Source organism: Vulpes lagopus, chromosome 12, assembly GCF_018345385.1.
Source record: "Vulpes lagopus strain Blue_001 chromosome 12, ASM1834538v1, whole genome shotgun sequence".
Classification (NCBI taxonomy): Eukaryota; Metazoa; Chordata; class Mammalia; order Carnivora; family Canidae; genus Vulpes; species Vulpes lagopus.
The window spans coordinates 5347439-5367313 of NC_054835.1; the positions used below are offsets into that span (position 1 = coordinate 5347439).

At 47.9% G+C, this 19875-nt stretch overlaps 2 protein-coding genes and 1 non-coding gene across 3 annotated transcripts in view; 1 reads left to right on the forward strand and 2 right to left on the reverse strand.

The window, feature by feature from the left end:
* Window positions 1-100: 100 nt before the first annotated feature.
* RPL12 (ribosomal protein L12) lies at window positions 101-3987 on the reverse strand. Its single transcript, XM_041724179.1, has 7 exons — window positions 3830-3987; window positions 3227-3300; window positions 2111-2209; window positions 1668-1749; window positions 804-890; window positions 314-426; window positions 101-148 (listed from the first exon to the last, which is right to left on the reverse strand). The coding sequence occupies exons 1-7, from the start codon at window positions 3864-3866 to the stop codon at window positions 143-145; spliced, it is 498 nt and encodes a 165-aa protein (XP_041580113.1). The 5' UTR covers window positions 3867-3987; the 3' UTR covers window positions 101-142.
* LOC121474350 lies at window positions 976-1105 on the reverse strand. Its single transcript, XR_005983360.1, has one exon. It is a non-coding gene; the product is annotated as a small nucleolar RNA SNORA65 (small nucleolar RNA).
* A 4-nt stretch (window positions 3988-3991) lies between the features above and the next one.
* Window positions 3992-19875, forward strand: part of LRSAM1 (leucine rich repeat and sterile alpha motif containing 1) — a 44928-nt gene continuing 29044 nt past the window's right edge. Inside the window, exons 1-10 of the mRNA XM_041724170.1 lie at window positions 3992-4106; window positions 4410-4650; window positions 6331-6436; window positions 6853-6909; window positions 7455-7499; window positions 8540-8617; window positions 10302-10370; window positions 12057-12141; window positions 13164-13285; window positions 16315-16405. Coding sequence (XP_041580104.1) covers window positions 6365-6436; window positions 6853-6909; window positions 7455-7499; window positions 8540-8617; window positions 10302-10370; window positions 12057-12141; window positions 13164-13285; window positions 16315-16405 — 619 coding nt within the window. The 5' untranslated portion in view covers window positions 3992-4106; window positions 4410-4650; window positions 6331-6364. The remainder of the gene's footprint in view (window positions 4107-4409; window positions 4651-6330; window positions 6437-6852; window positions 6910-7454; window positions 7500-8539; window positions 8618-10301; window positions 10371-12056; window positions 12142-13163; window positions 13286-16314; window positions 16406-19875) is intronic.

Genomic DNA, 19875 nt, shown 5'->3' on the forward strand with positions numbered 1-19875 from the left:
AGGAGCTTGTTACCCAAACGGCTCCTTCTATAGGTTCTGCCACCCTGGCACCACAGAGGAGCTAGCCTCCCCAAGCAAGAGGCCACATCAAAACGTCCACTGGTTGTCAAATGATCCTTTATTGAAATATTTTCCTTTGTAGTTAACTCTGTGGGAAAGAAAAAAATGTGTCAGTAGGACAAAAAAAATCTTATAGCCCAAACCCACTACTGACCATTTCTATTTATAACTAGTCCAGCCTCTCTATGCATACTTTAGCCTTCCTCCGGCTCTCACCCTGCTTTAGGTGGCAAATGAAACAGAAGTCACTCACCGCTGGGCATTCCACTGCACCACTATTGATGTCATCTATGATGTCATGAGGGTGACGGCCATCAACATTGCAGCCCACAGACTGGGCAGTCCCCAGGATCTCTTTAATGGTTCCTATAATTAAGAAAAGTTGCCATCAGAGGGACTGCAATCCCTCAGTCCTTGGATACCATGGGGAAATGCCATGGGGAGTTTCATCGCAGGTAAGGAGGAATTAACCCTATTTTATGGAGTGACATCTCTGCTGCTCTAATCCACAATTCAGAACTCCATTTAGATATGTAAGTTCTTAATGCAAAGACTCCATGGGTCCCTTGATACCCAGATTTAAACACATCCAGCCCCAAATATTCACCGATGTCAATCCATTTCTTCAAACCCACAAGACCCTGCACCCCAACTACAGCTTACATCCCTTCAAACTGGGAAATTCTACCCTTGGTGAATACACCCCGTATAACAATTAAGGTGGTTCCATGTTGTCCACTTACCAGAAAGTTCTCTGGCTAAAGATCGGTGTCGCATCTGTCGGGCAATATTGACAATCTCATCAAAAGTGATATTTCCACTGTGCTTAACTGCAGAAAAGAAAAACAGCGTAAGTTCTATCACAACCCAAGGCCAGAGCAGACCACGTAATATGCTGCCTCATCTTAATTTCCAGGCTGTTCCCATGCTTTCGGCACAGAGTCATCCACATGAAGAACAACCCTGTTTCCTAAGCTGGGGTTTACTATCAGCTCACCACTGGATTGCACCAGCCAACAGAAAACTGATCAGGTGCAGTGGCGGGTGGCTGGGGCAAAATCAAGTCTTTGCTAATTTTACACAGACACATAAGACTATCATTTTTGTTTTTTAAGATTTTATTTATTCATGACAGAGAGAAGCAGGTTCCACTCACGGAGCCTGACGTGGGACTGGATCCTGGGTCTCCAGGATCATACCCCAGACTGAAGGCAGCGCCAAACTGCTGGGCCATTGGGGCTGCCCAGACTAAACATGAAAAAAAGACAAGTTTATTTTACTGGGCCCAAGCTGTTCAGAGCATTACCCAGCTCAGAAGTGATCGGATTCTGGTTATCATTATTTCATTCTACTATTTCATTATCATTCTATTTCATTCTATTTCATTATCATTCTACTCGATTACTATTTCCCTCCTGCATACAGAGTACGGCCAGCCCCCTACTAGGGATTGGGGAGAGCCACATGACACTTCTTGGTAGTGCCTGGCTCTCCAACAGCTTATCAGATGCCTCTGCCACCCCTAGGTTTTGTTAAAGGGAACACATGCAGCTAAGTTATCACTGGGTAGACACCACTCACAAATTACCAGGGAAAAGGCCACTCACTGTTTTTCTGCTTCTTTCTGTCTCTTGGTGGTTCCTTGAGGGCTTTGATAATCAGGGCAGAGGCAGAAGGTACCACTTCAATCTGCAGGAGAGATTGAATGAGCTCTACTCCACCTTACAGTGAGGACAGTCAATACTGCCATGCAACGTGGCTCTCAAAAAACACAGGCCACACTGGGTTTGCTGTGCATTCTCAGTTATTTTCACAATCTAAAACATGTCTAAGCCTAAGAGACACAAAGTGATTTACCCAATGTCACACAAGTGACCAGAGCTAATTAATATTTGAGTCCACATCCTTGCTCTTTCTTGATCCATGCTCTCAAGAGCCTTCCCCACATTTAAAATTGCCCTCAGCTCACCACTGGGGTCAGGTGGCAAAAACCTTCCACCCAGGAATCCCAAAGGGTTGCTACCTCTACCCTCCCCCTCAAACCAAGTACCTGGGCCTGTCTGTTCTGAATGGTCAGTTTCACTGTAATCCTTAGACCCTTCCAATCACCGGTTGCCTTGGCGATGTCATCACCAACCTTTTTTGGAGACTATAGAAAGAAAATTATTTATCACACTGTGCGCTAAGTTGAAGTACAGTCTGAAAACCCATCCCTCTCACTTGGAAACACCCCAAACCTTCCTTATCCAATCGAGCACACAGGGCACTGTTTAAAGCCAAGTGCACATACCAATTCAAGGCATAGCTATTGCAGCAGTATACACTGGGAAGATGAAACTAGGGGTTAAGTTTGTTTGGGGCTGTAGGCCCAGGGTCATAAGATGGCAAAGTCCCTTACTTACCTACCCTCCCATAAGAAACCATGTGATAACGTGGGAATGTCCAACACTGGTTACATTCAAATCACCAGGAGAATCTTAAAAACACAGGTTTCTGCAAGGATGGGATCTGGGCAAGTACTAGACTTCCTAATGACCATCAGCCTAAAGAGGAAAGCTGTTCAGCTGTTGCCAGCTAAGCTGAGAGCCAAGGACCAGCAGTAAAGAAGGCACTGGTTAGGCAAGACAACATGGGAACAATGTTTGGTTCAGGAGATCAAAGTTCAAGGAATAAAGGCCTAATGATATCTGGCGAAATGCAAGCACAGTTAAAGCATAAAATGGATTAATGGGTAAATCGAGTGGTCATCAGTAAAGCTGGTCCTATTAACAAGTAGGTTACACAAGCTTACTATGTTAAGCTCACCAGGATTTAACCGACACCCCATTTAATCTTCCCTTCCCATATTTAACCTCACTGTTATGCCCATTTCCCGGACTAGAAAACACAAGCTAACTAGACTGCCCAGTGTCTCTAAGCTACTCTTCTAAACCTTCAGCAAGACCCCTGGCCCATGCCTCAAGAATGGGGAAGGCCGCAGGTAAGATCCCAACCCTGGAGAGTGAAGTCACCACTTCAATGAAGCAAGACCTTGCTACGGGAGCACTTCCAGTTTGGAGGCTCAGCGGCGTAGCAGGCGTTACCACCCCGTCAACGTACAAGGCACCCCAGATCCCGTCTGTTCGCACAAGCCAGAGCAAAACCGCCCTCCACCAGGATGACCTACCAGACCCAGTGGGCCGATCTTCGGGGCCAGGGCAGACGTGGCACCGACCTCGCCACCGGTGCACCTCAGGTACACTGGTAGAAAGAAAAGAGGAGTGTCGCTGCAGAGGGAGCCCCCGCGCCAAAGTTCCCTCCGCATCTTCTGGGGCCGCCCACATCACTGGTCAATTCTCGGAGCCGCACCAAGAGCCTCACCAGAGACAAGGAAGGCCACCCAACCCGCAGCTGGCGAGCCGCCTCCCTGGCGTGGACCGCCCCATGCGCCACGTGGGACAGCGGCCTCGGGTTCGGCCACGGCCACGGAGTCCCTGGGCAGCCCGGCCTCCGGCCAGCCCAGCGGAGCGGGGAGCGCCCGGGCACAAACCTTACCCTTAGGCGTGCGGGCTGCAAAGCCACCACAGGTCGTCTGGTCCTCCCTCCCCACTTACACGTGGGGAAGCTGAGGCCCAGAGAGTTAGACACTTGGCCAGGTTAAGGCCTCTAGCAGGCAGCGGCTTAAAAGCCCGACGTGGGCAAGGCAACGGCGGCTGAGCCCGGGGCCCAACGGGCTGCGGGGAGGAGGAATGCTCCATCTTGCAGCCCCAGCCACATCTAAAGCACGCACCGACTTTGATCTCGTTGGGGTCGAACTTAGGCGGCATGGTGGAGGCAGCCGGTGTCGGATGAACCCGGATTCGGGACGACCGAAGACAGTTGCACCTTTGCCTCCTCCGAGCCTAAAGCCAAAAGACCGGAAGAGCTTCTGACTGCGCCGGATATAGGCAGAAAGCGCGACTCTCGCGAGAACCGTGGGCTCCGCCCAGCCTCTCGGCGACGTCCTTGCCGCCATGTTGCTTGTGGGCAGGTGCCTGATGCTGACGGCTAGAGAACCCTGCTCTGCGGTGAGTTGTGACTAGGAGGTCGGAAGTGGGGGGGTTCAGAGAGGTTTGCCTGGGGGGGTGCAGACCAAAGAAGGCTGCTTTCAGGCCTCGTTCTCTATTCTCCCTTGTCATGAGAGTCACCCTATGGTCACTGTAGCCCAATAGCAAAGACCCGCCCCTCCCCTGAGGAGTCCGCACCCCAATTCCGAGACCCTAGGGCATTAGCGACCCTTGGCCCCCTTTTAGCTTCCTCGTGATATGTGCATTTTGTTTATCAAAACAATTTTGTTCGGGTCTAAATTTGATCCAACTCTCAATTCCAAGGTCCTGCGGTTCTCAGTCTCAGACCTCGTCATCCTGGTCTGCATGACTTTCTGAGATTCCGAGTTTCCGTCCCCAGCTCTTGCATTTGGAGGAGACCAGACTCTGGCTCCGCCCGGGGTCCCGGGCCGTGCCCGGTGGTCTCCGACTCGGTGTCCATGACCAAGCCAAGCCCTACGAGTGATCTGCCTGCCTTCAGATCCACCCGAGGGAAGGAGTGGTGACCTGTCCACCCACAAAGCAGGTGGGGCTCTCCCCACTCCAGCCTGGGGAGAATGGGTGTGGTTCTTCCCATTGGGCTGGACGTTGGAGGAAGGAATGGATGAGGGGAGAGAACATCGGGGAGCAGGTTGGGAAGAGCTGATCTTATGGAAGGGATGGAGAAAGGATGGTCACTGTCGGGGAGGTGAGCTTGACTTTGGGGAGGGGATAAGAGGTTGTTAGTCCTTGGAGAGCAGATGGGTAAGAGCTTGTCATGAGGGAGGAATGGGAGACGGCTGTGTTTAGACTTTTCCCCATCACTGCTGGCAGGTGAGATGACAAGATGGTCCTGAGCCAGCTCTGCAGGTTGGCTTGCTCCCCAGACTGTCCACACCCTTGTGGGCAGAGACCTGTGATCTCTACCCCTCCCATTGAGGATTAGATGTGTATCTTCATCAATTGTACCTTCTCTCTAGTTCCATAAGCTGTAGTGGACCCTAAATAAATATTTTTTAGATGTATAGTTCTATGTGGCTGATATTTAATACCCATCAACCATTTAACCCATCCCTCACCCGCCTCCCTCCATCAGCCCTTGGTTTGTTCTTTATGGTTTGCCTCCCTCTCTCTCTCTCTTTTTTTTTTTTTTTTGCATTCCCATATGTTCATCTATTTTGTTTCTATTTCTTAAATTCCACATATGAGTTAAATCATAAAGCATTTGTCTTTCTCTGACTGACTTATTTCATTTTCGTAATACACTCTAATTCCAGCCACACTATTGCAAATGGCAAGATTTCATTCTTTTCGATGGCCGAGTAATAATATTCCATTGTGTGTGTGTGTGTATGTATATATTTTTTCTCTATCCATTCACCAATCAATGGACATTTGGGCTTTTTCCATAGTTTGGCTGTTATTGATAATGCTGCTATAAACATTGGGGTACGAGTGCCCCTTCAGATTGCTGCATTTGTATCTTGGGGTAAATATCTAGTAGTTGGTTTCATAAATTGCTGGGTCGTGGGGTTGTTCTATTTTTAACTTTTTGAGGAACCTCCATAAACCCAATTACATTTCATCCCAAAGCCTAGTGGGCTGTTCACCATAAGGTTCCCTGGATGATTGCTTCCTGGGCCAGTTGATATCCCTTATCAAGCACTGACATTTGCGGATACTGGGCAGGAAGTAAGCACCTGGCTTCTAAGTTCAGAACACTGTAATTAATGTGTGCTAAATTATTCGAGCACAAAGGAGTTGGGCAAACCCCACAGTATCAGGACTTGAAAGAGCAGAGCTCCAGACTGGTTTTGTTACAATCCAGGACATATAACCAATCACAGCTTATACATCCATTTCATCACTTTAAACTGGTCTGCAGTGAGAATCAGATGGAATAGTAGCTGTGAGGGTGGTAAGGCGTCTGAGGACTGCTTTGGAATTTTTATTCAACAAAGAAGTCTTTTTCTTATAATGTAGCTGATGCCACTCTGAAAGGGTTTCAGGAAGTGATTCATCAGTCCTGTCTATTATGAGTTCTTAGAGAACATCATTAGAAAGACCTGCTATGCTGGGCTCATGGCAGATGAATGGTTGAGATAGATACAGATGTTGACCTCAAGGATCATACAGTCCAGTAAATCAGCTATGTGTTCTGTGTTACTGTGCTGCCTGTCCTGAGTGTGAGAGATCCCCAGGCCCTGATTTCTCTCCTATGCCCTAGAGTCCTGGAGATTACTCCAGGGGGAGAAAGAAAGATGCCGCTCTTCTTCCGGAAGCGGAAACCCAGTGAGGAGGCTCGGAAACGCCTGGAGTATCAGATGTGTCTGGTGAGGGAAAGTGGGTTTCCCCCAAGTCCATCTCTGCCTCTGCCCTCATAAAACAGGGTTCCACACTGCACCCAAAGAAGCTGTGTGCTCCCTCTCTCCCATCTGCCTCCCTGACCCCCAGAGAAAATCTCTGACTCAAAGCATCAGTGAGGCCACTTGCCTGGTGCTCTGGAGTGCCTTGCGCCTCTCTCCCAGGGAACTGATGGCAATCATCATTTGTTCATTTGCTCTTCCGTGCTGGACCTCAAGCCCCATTGAAACAGGGATCATTGGTACACTTGCAGATGGACTAATTGAACAAGATGGTGTCTGTGGTCTCATACAGCTCCTTAATCCTGTTTCTTTGGCTGGTTTGTCCATTCTGCAAGGGTGTTTTGTTTGAACAATTTTCAAATTATTATTCTTTTTACCATCAGGCAAAAGAAGCTGGGGCTGATGACGTTCTTGACATCTCTAAATGTGAGCTCTCAGAGGTAAACTGGGGGAGTGTTCTGGCTATGAATTTGATCTGTCCTTTTCACTTGGATCACAATGTCCCTAAGACAGCTGTGGACTGGGACTTTTAAAACACCAGAAGCATTAGTCAAGAGAAGTTTTCTTAGATTTTGTTCTTATTCAAAAGAATTGAGATGATCATTGGTCTCGAAATAGTGTACAAGAATCAAGGAGTCTACAAAATATACCCATAGATTTCTAGGGAACTTGAAGAATCTGGGTTTCTCCAGCCTCTATAGCACCAGAGATCTTTCTTTTGCTCCAGTAGAGCTTGTGATGGGGATAGTGTATGAGCCGGAGCTGGGCAGGGCAGTCTCCTGCCAGCTGATTGCAGATGATGGCTGACCACATCCCCAGCAGCACTCCTCACCAGCCTCCTCTGCCACCCTCTTGGCTTAGCACTGCTTTCCACTTGAGGATTTTGCACTTGATCACCTCTTGCCCCATCTCTCCCTCACATGTGTGCCACTCAGAAAACAAACCCAGCAGGAAGGGAGGAACTGACTTCTTTCTCTTATCTTAGATTCCATTTGGGGCTTTTGCAACATGCAAAGTTCTGCAGAAGAAGGTAAGGTGAATCTTCATTTTCACAGACTTGTTTATTGTATATTTGCATGTTTGAAATCAGGTGGGACTTTTAGGCACCCACTTTTTGGCATGGACAGCTCCCTTCTCCCTCATTCTCACCCTTTCAGCTTGAAGTAGCTGTTTGTACAGTTAGAAAAGTTGGATTTGGCATCAGATGGTCCTGGGTCACATCCTGGCTTTGCCCCTCATGAGTTAGGCAACTTCCACCAACTCTTATATCCGTTTCTTCATCTATGAAATGGAGACATTCCTAATTCTAGTTCTACTCTTGCAGAGGTATCATGAGAACTATTAAATGAGTGACAGGCGGGGGGAGGTAGGTAGATGGAGATGTGAATGCGCGGGGTATGATGCCTGCCACAGTAAACACTGGGAGACCTCATTGTTAATAATAATGAAAACTGAGCTTATCTCATTCTAGTCACCCAGCAGAGATTAAGAATGAAATGAATGATTTTTCAGAAAGGCATCACAGCTTTGCATGTAGGCAGCTGAGAGCATAGCATTCTAAATGAATTATCTAATGGAGATAATAAGTGTTCCATACCAATAGCCTGGTGAGCTCCTGGACACTAGAAGTTTCTATGCAGGGGTCAATGCTATAGAAATAGCAACCGATGACGTGGATTGAGCACCGGACCCCAGGCGAGCCCTGGGCTTAGTGCTTTTTGTCTGTTAGTTAATCATACAGCAGCTTTCAGAGGCAGGTACTTTATTATTCTCTGTTCCCCATGTGAAGTTGCTGAAGCTAAGGGAGGTTAAGATCAGGACAGCTACACAAGGACCCTTCTCAGGATGGAAAGTAGCATTAGGTCTTGAAGATCCCTTTCACCCTTGAAATTACAGGTTTTCAGGTCATGTGATTCCACATTTGGAGGTTCTGTGATTCTGAACCACATCCCCCATTGGGAGAACAGAGAATACCGGGCAGGCAGGATCTGTAGTGCATCCTGCACCAAGCTAGCTGCCCTGTTTGCTGCTCTTCCTCAGGCTAACATGCCACAAATCTTTTCTATACAGGTGTTGATTGTCCATACGAATCATCTCACTTCCCTGCTCCCTAAATCCTGCAGCCTACTGAATCTCATAACCATCAAGGTACTGGGGGCCCTTCTCCCAGGTGTCAGGGTCTCTGCCTGCTGCATGTAACAGCTCAAGCTCCCTTTGTTAAAGTTTATGCCAGGTGGGCCTAACTTGATAGGCTGGGGTTGGGTCAGCACAGTTTATAGGCCACCTTTTGAGTGCTGTGCACAGAGTGGGGTTACAGAGATATCCAGCCACAGGCCCTGCCCTTCAGGGAAGCTTGCCCAACAGGTAGAAAGGCAAAGCATAAACTTATAGCAGGTGGACTCACAGAGAGTATGGAGAATAATGGACCCAAACAAGAAGGCCCCAGAGGGACGCCAGGCATCAGGGGGCAACGCAGGAAGCCCCGTGATCTGGGCTGACTTCCTCCTGATGGTCAGCCTTTCCAGGACAGTGACTGGGACAGATTCGTAGTACATGTGGCCTATGACCTCAGGATTTTTTTTTTTTTTTTTTTTTTTTATGATAGTCAGAGAGAGAGAGAGAGAGAGAGGCAGAGACACAGGCAGAGGGAGAAGCAGGCTCCATGCACCGGGAGCCCGATGTGGGATTCGATCCCAGGTCTCCAGGATCGCGCCCTGGGCCAAAGGCAAGCGCCAAACCGCTGCACCACCCGGGGATCCCTGACCTCAGGATTATTGCACATGAACTTGAGCTTTGGCAGTGGATATGCACAATAAGGGAAACGATGGCAGCGTCAGGCATCAAAGTGTTTCTTGTGGTTAACCCTGGCTTGTAGGAGTTGAGGTGGTTTTTTCACTTCTCTTTGCTATTCTGGTCCAACACTTATTATTTTTGTGATAAAATACATGGCATCTTATATGTTTTTTAAATAGGTATTTTATACTTGTGTATATATTTCACTTATATATAAATGAAGCATATCTGTGTACTCATTTGGATTGTTAAAAAAATTAGCTACAGTTAAAGCAAAGGAGGAAAAATGTCATTTCACACTCCACAGAGAACCAGCATCAGTATATTATTGCACATTTGGTAGTCTTTTTCTTTTTTATTTATTTATTTATTTATTTATTTATTTATTTATTTACTTATTTATTTATGATAGTCACAGAGAGAGAGAGAGAGGCAGAGACATAGGCGGAGGGAGAAGCAGGCTCCATGCACCGGGAGCCCGACGTGGAATTCGATCCCGGGTCTCCAGGATCACGCCCTGGGCCAAAGGCAGGCGCCAAACCGCTGTGCCACCCAGGGATCCCAGTCTTTTTCTTTTTAAGATTTTTTATTTATTTATTCATGAGACACAGAGCGAGAGAGAGGCAGAGACACAGGCAGAGGGAGAAGCAGGCTCCATGCAGGGAGCCTGACGCAGGACTCAATCCTGGGACTCCAGGATCACGCCCTGGGCCAAAGGCAGGTGCTAAATCGCTGAGCCACCCAGGGATCCCCAAGGGTTTCCCTTTTTAACATGAATGCTTATGCAGACCATTTCATAGCATACTTTTATTGCTCAACAGTTAAAAATATTTGATAAAGAAAAGAAAGAAATGGTATAACATTTTGAAAAAGGAGCTGAGATAGAATGATCAATTGTGTAGTTGAAGAGGAGAGGCTGATGTTGTTTCAACACCAAAGGCAGGAAAAGACCGTGGCATCTTCTCGCCTCCCTGGAGCCTCAGATCTGTGGGCTTTCTCCGTCGGTGATGTGACCCCTAAGCTTGTCTTCCTTCTGCAGGTTCTGGATCTTCACAATAATCATCTTTCAGCTCTTCCTGATGATATAGGTCAGCTGACTGCCCTGCAGGTATGGCTGCAGGACACAGAACACCCACTTCTGATTACAAGTGAGAAACTGTATGAGCCTGGAGAGTTCTGGTTGGGCTCTGGCCAGGGCTCCCCTTGCTTCCAGCTCCCTCTATCCCTTTCTTGTCAGGAAGCTTGGTGACACCCTGACCATGGCAATCCAAGCTGTGAGAGTCTCAGTACCATACTTTTGTTATGTGCTTTTGGGATTTCACTATGGGCTTCCACAAGGAAGGAAGCAGGAAGTGATGAATTCAGCACTCTGACTTATCCTCCCACTTCTGATTGCTCGTAGTCCCCTGCATGCCTGTGCGGAGCTAAGTGTTTCCCTCATTTTATCTATTGATTTGCTGCAGCCTCCCTGTCAGGAAGGTGCTAGCATTAGTCCCGTTTTACGGAGGAAGAAGCGGCTTTTCTGCATACTCAGATTAAGATCTATGCTCTCCACTGTGCCCCTGCACACCCTGTATGGTGGGCCCTCTTGCTTTCTAGCCTTCTCTGCTATCCCCCTTGCTCCCAGCAGCCAGCTCCTAAACCCCTTCTGGCCTTTCTGCTCCGCTGCGGCAGGGCCTCTCAATGCAGGCCTCTCCTCTCCCTTCTGTCTGAGTTGCTCATCATCTCCTAGCCCAGATGTCCCTGAGGATCTTCCCAACCTCCCTGTCAGAGTATCTACCTTCTGGGCCTCTGTCTCAGCCCCAGCTTATTTCTTTGGCAGCACTAACAGCGTTTGTAGTTAATGAAAGGCTTTACTGTTTGGCTGAGATGTAGTCCTTTGAGGGCAGCACTCCCACTTCACACACTGCCTCGAACATGGAAGAGACCAAGAAGTGACGTTGAATGAACAACCCTACAGTGTGGGTGATGTCATTGCATTTTACAGATGAGAAAGTTGAGGTCCAGAGGGATGCCTGTCGCTTGCCCAAGGGCACACAGAACATGTGGCCGAATAATACAAATTGCCACTCCTTAGGAAACAACAGTAAATATCTGGGTGTAAGATCTCTAGGGACTTTGTTTAACATGTATATTTTTACAGAATTGTTGCATTCATCATTTTGTAATTTTTGGATACCTGGCAATAACTCCTAACCATCTTTCAGCTCATCAAGTATTCATCTGCCACATTATTTTTAATGGCCGCTTAGCTTTCCATTGCATCAATATTTAATGAGTATTCAGTGTGCCATCCTGTTGACCTTGTCCCTCTCACAGTGCCGCCTCTGGGAGGGCACACAGCCTACAGAAACCAGTGAGTGTGTGTTCCCATCTGGGCACCACCAGCTGCCAGGCTAGAGACCTCAGACAGATCCTGCTGCCATCATGCAGCTCTACTTCCTTCCCCCGATGCTGGGATTCCTAGAGCCCCATCAAAGGTCGCCTCCTCTGGTCCCTGAACCTACTAGTCCCCTTCTTCCTGCTTGCTTGCTTGTGGGGTCATCATTGGGCTGTTGTGGTCTGCATAAATGATAGAACCTCAGTAAAAACTGGCTCAGCTCTCTTGGGCTTGTGACTTCACCACTCAGAGCCTGTTTTCTCTGACCCAGGATTGTAACAACTGATGCCCCCTCAAAGGGCTGTCAGGAGAAACCAAAGGTGTATGTGGTGTCCAGATGCTGCCTGGCCTGAGGCAGGCATAGACACTGTTCTCTGCATGTGGGTTCTCATGTCATTCTTCCCTCTTTCTTAGGTATTGAACGTGGAAAAGAATCAACTGACGTATCTCCCACGTTCCATTGGGAACCTGATTCAGCTCCAGACCCTCAGTATGAAAGGTAGGGGCCAGAAGGCCCTATCCATGTGGCTTCCTATCAGCTCTGGGATGTCTCAACAGCATCTGCAGAGCGCTCTCCCAGGAGCCCCTGAGCAGCCGTCCTGGGGCATCCCTATAAACCCCCTGTTTGCAGCGGGGGAGGGGGGGAGGGTGTCTGTCTCCATGGTGACCGAGACAGGGCATCAGGAGAGTTCCTGTGACTCATCAGGGCCTTACAGAGAGGAGGGCAGACAGTCCTGACAGCTGGGCTCCCAGACTCAGGCACTCATATTTGTAATAACAAGGAGCAGTTGGAGTGGCAGCCCAGCACGGGAAGAGCCATTCAGGAGCCACAGTAAAGGTTGTGACAGCAAACGCTTCACACTCAGGGAGGAGCACTTCTGCAGTCAGCAATGCAGCAAGCCTCCCAAGTTCATGGGGCAAGGACAGGAAGATGTGCTCCCCCATTGACAGGTGAAAAAAGAAGGCTGACAGCAGTGACTTGCTCAAGACCACCCAGTGTGATAGTGACAGAGTCGCATGCAGGATGCTTCTCTCCCATACCCCCAGCTCCCTGATGTCCTCTTGTTGACCTTAAGCACTTTCTGTACAAAATGCTTCAGTTTACTCTTTGGTGACACATAAAGATAAAAATAATGATACCATGTTTATTGATCACTTACTCTATTACAGGCAATGTGCTGAGGGCTTCATATGCATAGTTCCATTGAATCCTTTGATATTCCTATGAATACAAATAGTATCATTATCCCCATTTTACAAATGAGAGAACTGGCCAAAAGAGGTAAAATCCATTTTCCAAAGTCACTCAGCTAGTAAGTGGTGGAGTAAGAATGTTCTCAAACCTAGGTCACTGAAACTCAACCACTTTGCTCTTCTTCATGGAGCCTCAGGTCTTGGGACCTGGCACATGCCCCGAGGTCAACATGAAGTGCCCACTTGCCCCCAAGTCCTGGCGGTGTCAGGCAGGAAACTGGTGAAAGGGCTTTGGGGGGTTGAGCTTTGCCGTTGGGATCTTTCCAGATAACAAGCTGAAGGAGCTTCCAGACACCGTGGGAGAACTTCGAAGCTTACGTACTCTTGACATCAGCGATAATGAGATTCAGAGGTTGCCACAGCTGCTGGCGCATGTTCGAACCCTGGAAGTAAGTGCAGAACCGTTCTCTCTGGCCAATCCACCTCCCCTTCCCACATTCCTAAATGCCTCCCCTGCTTGTGGGGTGCTGGGCCCACAGAGATCTCAAGCTCACAGAGAGGCCAATGTCGAGCAGTTGTAATTATGTGACTCTTGCTGCCACGTTGGAGGCAGAAAAACACACTCCTAGTGTGAAGATAGAATGCTGAATCCTGGTGGGGTCGGCACTTTGTAAAAGATGTGGTATTTGAGCCAGACCTTGAAAGAGGAACTAGCTTTGCAGAAGTAGATGCTGGTAATGGAGCATTTGGGTGAGGGGACAGTACGGAGGACACAGGAAGTGGAAAGCACAGGATGTGTTAAGGGAAGAATGAGGGGATCTGACATGGTTGGCAGTTGCTGTGTCTGGTGGGTCTGGATCACAAAGAGCCCAGCACTTCATGATGGAGAAAGTAGCCTCACTAGGAGGTGTAGAAACTGAGTTTTGTCAGGAGAGGGTACAAGCACTTCCTGGGTCCCTGTGTGTTTGCCAGGGCCACCATAACAAAGCACCACAGGCTGGATGGTTCCAACAACAGATTTATTTTCTCATGGCTCTGGAGGCTGGAATTCCAACATCAAGGTGCAGGCCGAGTTGTTTGCTTCAGAGGCCTCTCTCCTTGGCTTGTAGATGGCCACCTTCTCAGTGTGTCCTTGCATCATCTTCCCTCTATATGTGCATGTGTCCGTTTTCCTCTTATAAGAACACCAGTCTTACTGGATTAGGGCCCAGCCTGGTGACTTCATTTTGAATTTGTTTTCCTCAGGATCCCTGGGTGGCGCAGTGGTTTGGCGCTTGCCTTTGGCCCAGGGCGCGATCCTGGAGACCCGGGATCGAATCCCACATCAGGCTCCCGGTGCATGGAGCCTGCTTCTCCCTCTGCCTATGTCTCTGCCTCTCTCTCTCTCTCTCTCTGTGACTATCATAAATAAATTTAAAAAAAAATTGAATTTGTTTTCCTCTTTAAAGATCTTATATCTAAATATAGTGACATCTGAGGTACAAGGGATTAGGACTTCTTATATGTGTTTTTGGGGGACATACAGTTCAGGCCTTAAGAGACACTGACACAAAGCAGCTCACTCAGGGAAGGTGGGCTCTTAACAGTCGTGGTGACAAGACAGCTCACATTTTTCTGGTGCTTCGTAAGGCAAGGTATTTAACCTGAATCCTCAGGAAAATCCTGCGAGCCAGATAGTGTTGTGTGCCTTTAGAGATGAAGAAACTGAGCCATGGACAGTGAGCATGTGCACATGAGCAGGGGGAGGAACAGAGAGGGAAAGAGAGGATAAGAAAACATGAGCAGGGGCAGAGAGAGAGGGACAAGCAGACTCCCCGCTGAGCAGGAAGCCCCATGCAGGGCTCAATTCCAGGACCCTGGGATCATCACCTGAGCTGAACAGATGCTAAACAAACTGAGCCACCCAGGTGCCCCTCATCTATTCTTTAAAAAAAAAAAGCTTTTGAGCTTTTTGGTAGGGCATTGGCTAAACCCTTTTCCAGGATGAGACCACAGACAGCCATTCCATTAAGGCCAACGTCTTTCTCACGAGTTATCTCCTATTACCCTGCTACTGGGTGATAGCATGCCTGTTGAACTCTGAGGGAGCTTCAGGGAAGTCAGCTGGCCTGCTCAAGGGCACACAGCTGGGACAGGACCAGCTGGGATCTGACACCACGGCTGAGTGACCACCTGCAGTGGTGTCTAGCTGCCACTCCTGCCGGTAACAGGAACACCCACAATCTATGTCCCATGTAGCAGCAGCCTGCTGCCTGTGGATGTTGCACATTTGAAACGTGGTCAGTGCAACTGAGGGACTGAGCTTTAAATTCACGTTCATTTTAGTCAGTGAAAATGTAAACTTACACAGCCAGGCATAGCTCAGGGCCACCAAACTAGGTGGTGCAGCCCCAGCATCCAGCACGCTTTACTGAGGGTGACCAGTATCACCCATGTGGGTGAATTTTCTTCGGATTCAGCCTCCTAGGGTGGGGTTTTCTGCTCTCAGGCCCCCCAAACCCAGGCAATCAGTTCCTCTGCTCCAGGGTAGACTCCCTGGTGCAGTGCATGTTACCGGGCGCAAGAGCTGTGCTGGCCAGAGCTGGGGCGTATCTGAGCTGCTTTTTCCACTCAGCAACCTCCTGCCTGGTCCCTCAGGCCTTCCCCTGGGGTAGGGAAGGGTAGAGAGGGTATGTGCTCCTGAAATGGGCGTTAGGTAACTTGTGCTGAGTCCAGGAGGCCTCTGGGAACAAGTGAGAAGCTAGCAGAAGGGCTTGGCTCAACAAACAAAATCCACAGAAAACCTCACAGCATGGCAGTGGACAGCAGCGTGGGCATTTGTGTGAATTAGATCCCTGTTTTCTAGGCCTCATAAACCCGTAAGCAGATGCACATGTGCCCATGTAAACATTGAGTTTTTTCTTACTTATAAAAATCACATTGTTAAATTCCAAGTTCATGTAGAAAGTACCCCAGAATCTACCCTTTAGAGGAAACCATATTGAGTTTGATAGAGATTTCTCCAAAAAAAATTTTTTTTAAGATTTTATTTATTTATTCATGATAGACATAGAGAGAGAGAGAGAAAGAGAGGCAGAGACACAAGCAGAGGTTGAAGCAGGCCCCATGCAGGGAGCCTGACGTGGGACTTGACACCAGATCTCCAGGATCATGCTCCCAGCCAAAGGCAGGCGCTAAACTGCTGAGCCACCCAGGGATCCCCAAATTTTTTTATAAATATACTAAAGTGAGAGAATATGAGTATTTCTTTAAACAATTTCCCTTTTTTCCACTTATTTATGTTTTTACCCAAAAAACATGAATCACATGCTAGCCGCATGCCAGGCACTGTTTTAGGTGCTAGAAATGCAGCAGGAACAAGACAGATAAGCTGCCCCTGCAGAGGAGACTCAATTCAAACATTCAACTCTGTAACTAAACCAGGTGCTTTAGGATTGTGTTGAAAACACATATAAAGATATTTCCCTTGTGTCTGCAGACTCTGAACCTCGACGCCTCGTCCATGGTTTACCCCCCACAGGAGGTATGCAGTGCTGGCACCCAGGCCATTCAGCAGTTCCTCTGCAAAGGTAAGGCCAGGCAGCCTGCCTCCTTCACCCAGTGAGCAAGCATGGTCCCAGCCACTGCCCTATGCCACCCCAGACTTAGGGGATAGCAGAGACCCGGGAGGCCACAGCCCCCACCTGCTCAGATCTCACCACGTCTAGCAGGAGAAACAGGCAGAGCAGATGGTCACAGGAACTCTCATTACTGGTTAGGTTAGGGCATCAGAGAAAATCTGAGAAAGGGGCTCGACCAAAACCTGAGGGTATTTACGACTTAAGAAGGAGAGAAGGCTGTTGCTGGCAGGAGGAGAAGCAGGTTGAAGGGCTTAGAGGGGTACATGGTGGGAAGCAGGCTGCAGAGAGGCAGGTAGGGGTGGCCACACAAAGGGAGGGGAAACAGGTGAGGGGCTGGAGAGGCCACCTGGGTCCGGTGTCACCCAGGAGAGGACTCATCCAGCTGCAGGGAAGAGAAGGGCCTGGAGAAAGCAAGCATGGAGGCCAGAGACTAGTTGGGGGTCATTGGGGTCATCCAGGACAGGCCACGGTGGACTGGACTCAGAGGAGTGACAGCGCAGCTAACACCCAGGGCCACCACTGGTCTGGGCACCCCAAGGGGAGGCCAGAATACCCGGCCACCTCCTATCTGCCTGATGGCTCCTGGGGAGCTTGTAGAACATGGCCAAGACCCATACACACAGTCAGGTGTGGGTGACAAAGGGGCCATTGCAAAACAAGAAAGGAAAGCAAGAAAGGAAAGTCTTTTTCAATAAATGATTCCAGTTCAATTGGATATCTGTATGGGGGTAAAGAACCTTAATTTCTTCCTTCAATAGGAGACGGGCAGCACCAAGCATAGAAGGTTGATAAGTTACATTTCGCTAACATCGAAAAGACCCCATTTAGGGAAAAAAAGAGCAGTCATGAAGTTAGAAAGGATATTTGCAAAACATACATGTCCAACAAAGGGCTGCTTCTGGCCCATACAAAGATGAAGGAAAAGGCATTGTCAAAAGACTCAAATAGGAATTTTACAAAAGAGAATATCCACATGGCCATTAGTATCCCCCCAAATTCTCAACATCATTTTTTTCAATAGGAAAAAAAGCAAATTAAAACTGCACAGAGACACTTCAATCCTAACACACCGAATTGAAATGGCTAAAATTAATGTCAGGACAAAGAATTAACAAGCACGTGGAGCGACAGCTTCCATACACAACAGGTAGGAGTGTAAGTCAAAAACTGCTTCCAAAAATTATTAATACCTCCTAAAGCTGAAAATTCAAACACGCTGTGGCCCATCAATTCTATACCTAGGTGTATTCTGTATTCTGGGAAAGTACATATGAATATATGTCAAAAGCCAAGTACAGAAATATTCGTGGCAGCACTGTTCATAATAGCCCAAACCAGACACAACCTACATGCCCATCAGTGGTAGAATGGGTAAATACATTGTTTCAGACTCACATGTGAATACTCCACAGCAATCAAAAAGAACAAAAAAAGTTTTACTGCCATAGCAGTGGTGAACCTCGCAGATGCGACATGCAGTGAGAAAAGCTAGACACAAAGGAATATACACTTTTATCAGCACATGAGCGCTGAACCAAACCCAATTCCTGTTCATAAGGGTGTATATACTTTTAAACATTCACCAAGTTATACATGAAGACTTTGTGCACTTTATGTATGTGATACTTCAGTTAAAAAAGTTACACATCACACAGCAGCTACTCGGGCCACACACCTATCCAATTAGTCTTTGAGCAACAGGTGATTCTAATGTGAATCCTGGCTAGCGGTAGAGCTAGATAAATTCTTTCAAGTATAATTGTTATATTAACTTCAGGTGTACAATATGATGACTTAATTCTGTATGTGACTCAGTGCTCATCACTATATAAGTGTGCTGCTTAATGCCCTTCACCTATTTCACCCATTCCCCCAATCAAACCCTTTATTTTCCTTAAAAGATTTTTAAATTACGTAATTTCTAGGTGTCGAGACAGAGAATAAAACAATGAGCATATGTATACCTACTATACAGCTTGAGAAATAATTCTTCAATTTATTTAAACGGTGTAGTAGGTATACGTATGTATGTAAAGTTTTGGGGTTTGCTCTTATTTTAAAAACATTTTTTAACCCATAAAAGATAACGTATTATTGTGGTTCTGAGCCCTGCTTTTTTCACTCAAGAATAGGTCTTAGGGGGCAACCCGGGTGGCTCAGTGGTTCAGCGCCATCTTCAGTCCGGGGCCTGATCCTGGAGACCTGGGATCGAGTCCCACGTCAGGCTCCCTGCATGGAGCCTGCTTCTCCCTCTGCGTCTCTGCTTCTCTTTCTCTCTCTCTTTCTCTCTTCTCTCTGTCTCTCATGAATAAAAAATTAAAAAGCCATTAAAAAAAAAGAATAGGTCTTAGGCCTTTTCCTATCTCAAAACGGATGGATTGGTCTTGTTTTAAAGTGCTGTAGGGATCCCTGGGTGGCGCAGCGGTTTGGCGCCTGCCTTTGGCCCAGGGCGCGATCCTGGAGACCCGGGATCGAATCCCACGTTGGGCTTCTGGTGCATGGAGCCTGCTTCTCCCTCTGCCTGTGTCTCTGCCTCTCTCTCTCTCTCTCTCTCTGTGTGACTATCATAAATAAATAAAAATTTAAAAAAAAAAATAATAAAGTGCTGTATAGTATTTCACATGGTGGAGCCCCACAGCTTATGTGAACATCAGCCACTCAGGGAAGGTGGGCTCTTAACAGTCGTGGTGACAAGACAGCTCACATTTTTCTGGTGCTTCGTAAGGCAAGGTATTTAACCTGAATCCTCAGGAAAATCCTGCGAGCCAGATAGTGTTGTGTGCCTTTAGAGATGAAGAAACTGAGCCATGGACAGTGAGCATGTGCACATGAGCAGGGGGAGGAACAGAGAGGGAAAGAGAGGATAAGAAAACATGAGCAGGGGCAGAGAGAGAGGGACAAGCAGACTCCCCGCTGAGCAGGAAGCCCCATGCAGGGCTCAATTCCAGGACCCTGGGATCATCACCTGAGCTGAACAGATGCTAAACAAACTGAGCCACCCAGGTGCCCCTCATCTATTCTTTAAAAAAAAAAAGCTTTTGAGCTTTTTGGTAGGGCATTGGCTAAACCCTTTTCCAGGATGAGACCACAGACAGCCATTCCATTAAGGCCAACGTCTTTCTCACGAGTTATCTCCTATTACCCTGCTACTGGGTGATAGCATGCCTGTTGAACTCTGAGGGAGCTTCAGGGAAGTCAGCTGGCCTGCTCAAGGGCACACAGCTGGGACAGGACCAGCTGGGATCTGACACCACGGCTGAGTGACCACCTGCAGTGGTGTCTAGCTGCCACTCCTGCCGGTAACAGGAACACCCACAATCTATGTCCCATGTAGCAGCAGCCTGCTGCCTGTGGATGTTGCACATTTGAAACGTGGTCAGTGCAACTGAGGGACTGAGCTTTAAATTCACGTTCATTTT

Excerpts from the sequence above, each read along its gene's own strand:
- RPL12 (XM_041724179.1), bottom strand. The coding sequence starts at position 3,866 with ATGCCGCCTAAGTTCGACCCCAACGAGATCAAAGTCG. Across the intron at positions 2,210-3,226 it reads AGATCGGCCCACTGGGTCTG|TCTCCAAAAAAGGTTGGTGA; the intron begins GTAGGTCATCCT and ends TTCTTTCTATAG. Across the intron at positions 1,750-2,110 it reads TTCAGAACAGACAGGCCCAG|ATTGAAGTGGTACCTTCTGC; the intron begins GTACTTGGTTTG and ends TCTCTCCTGCAG.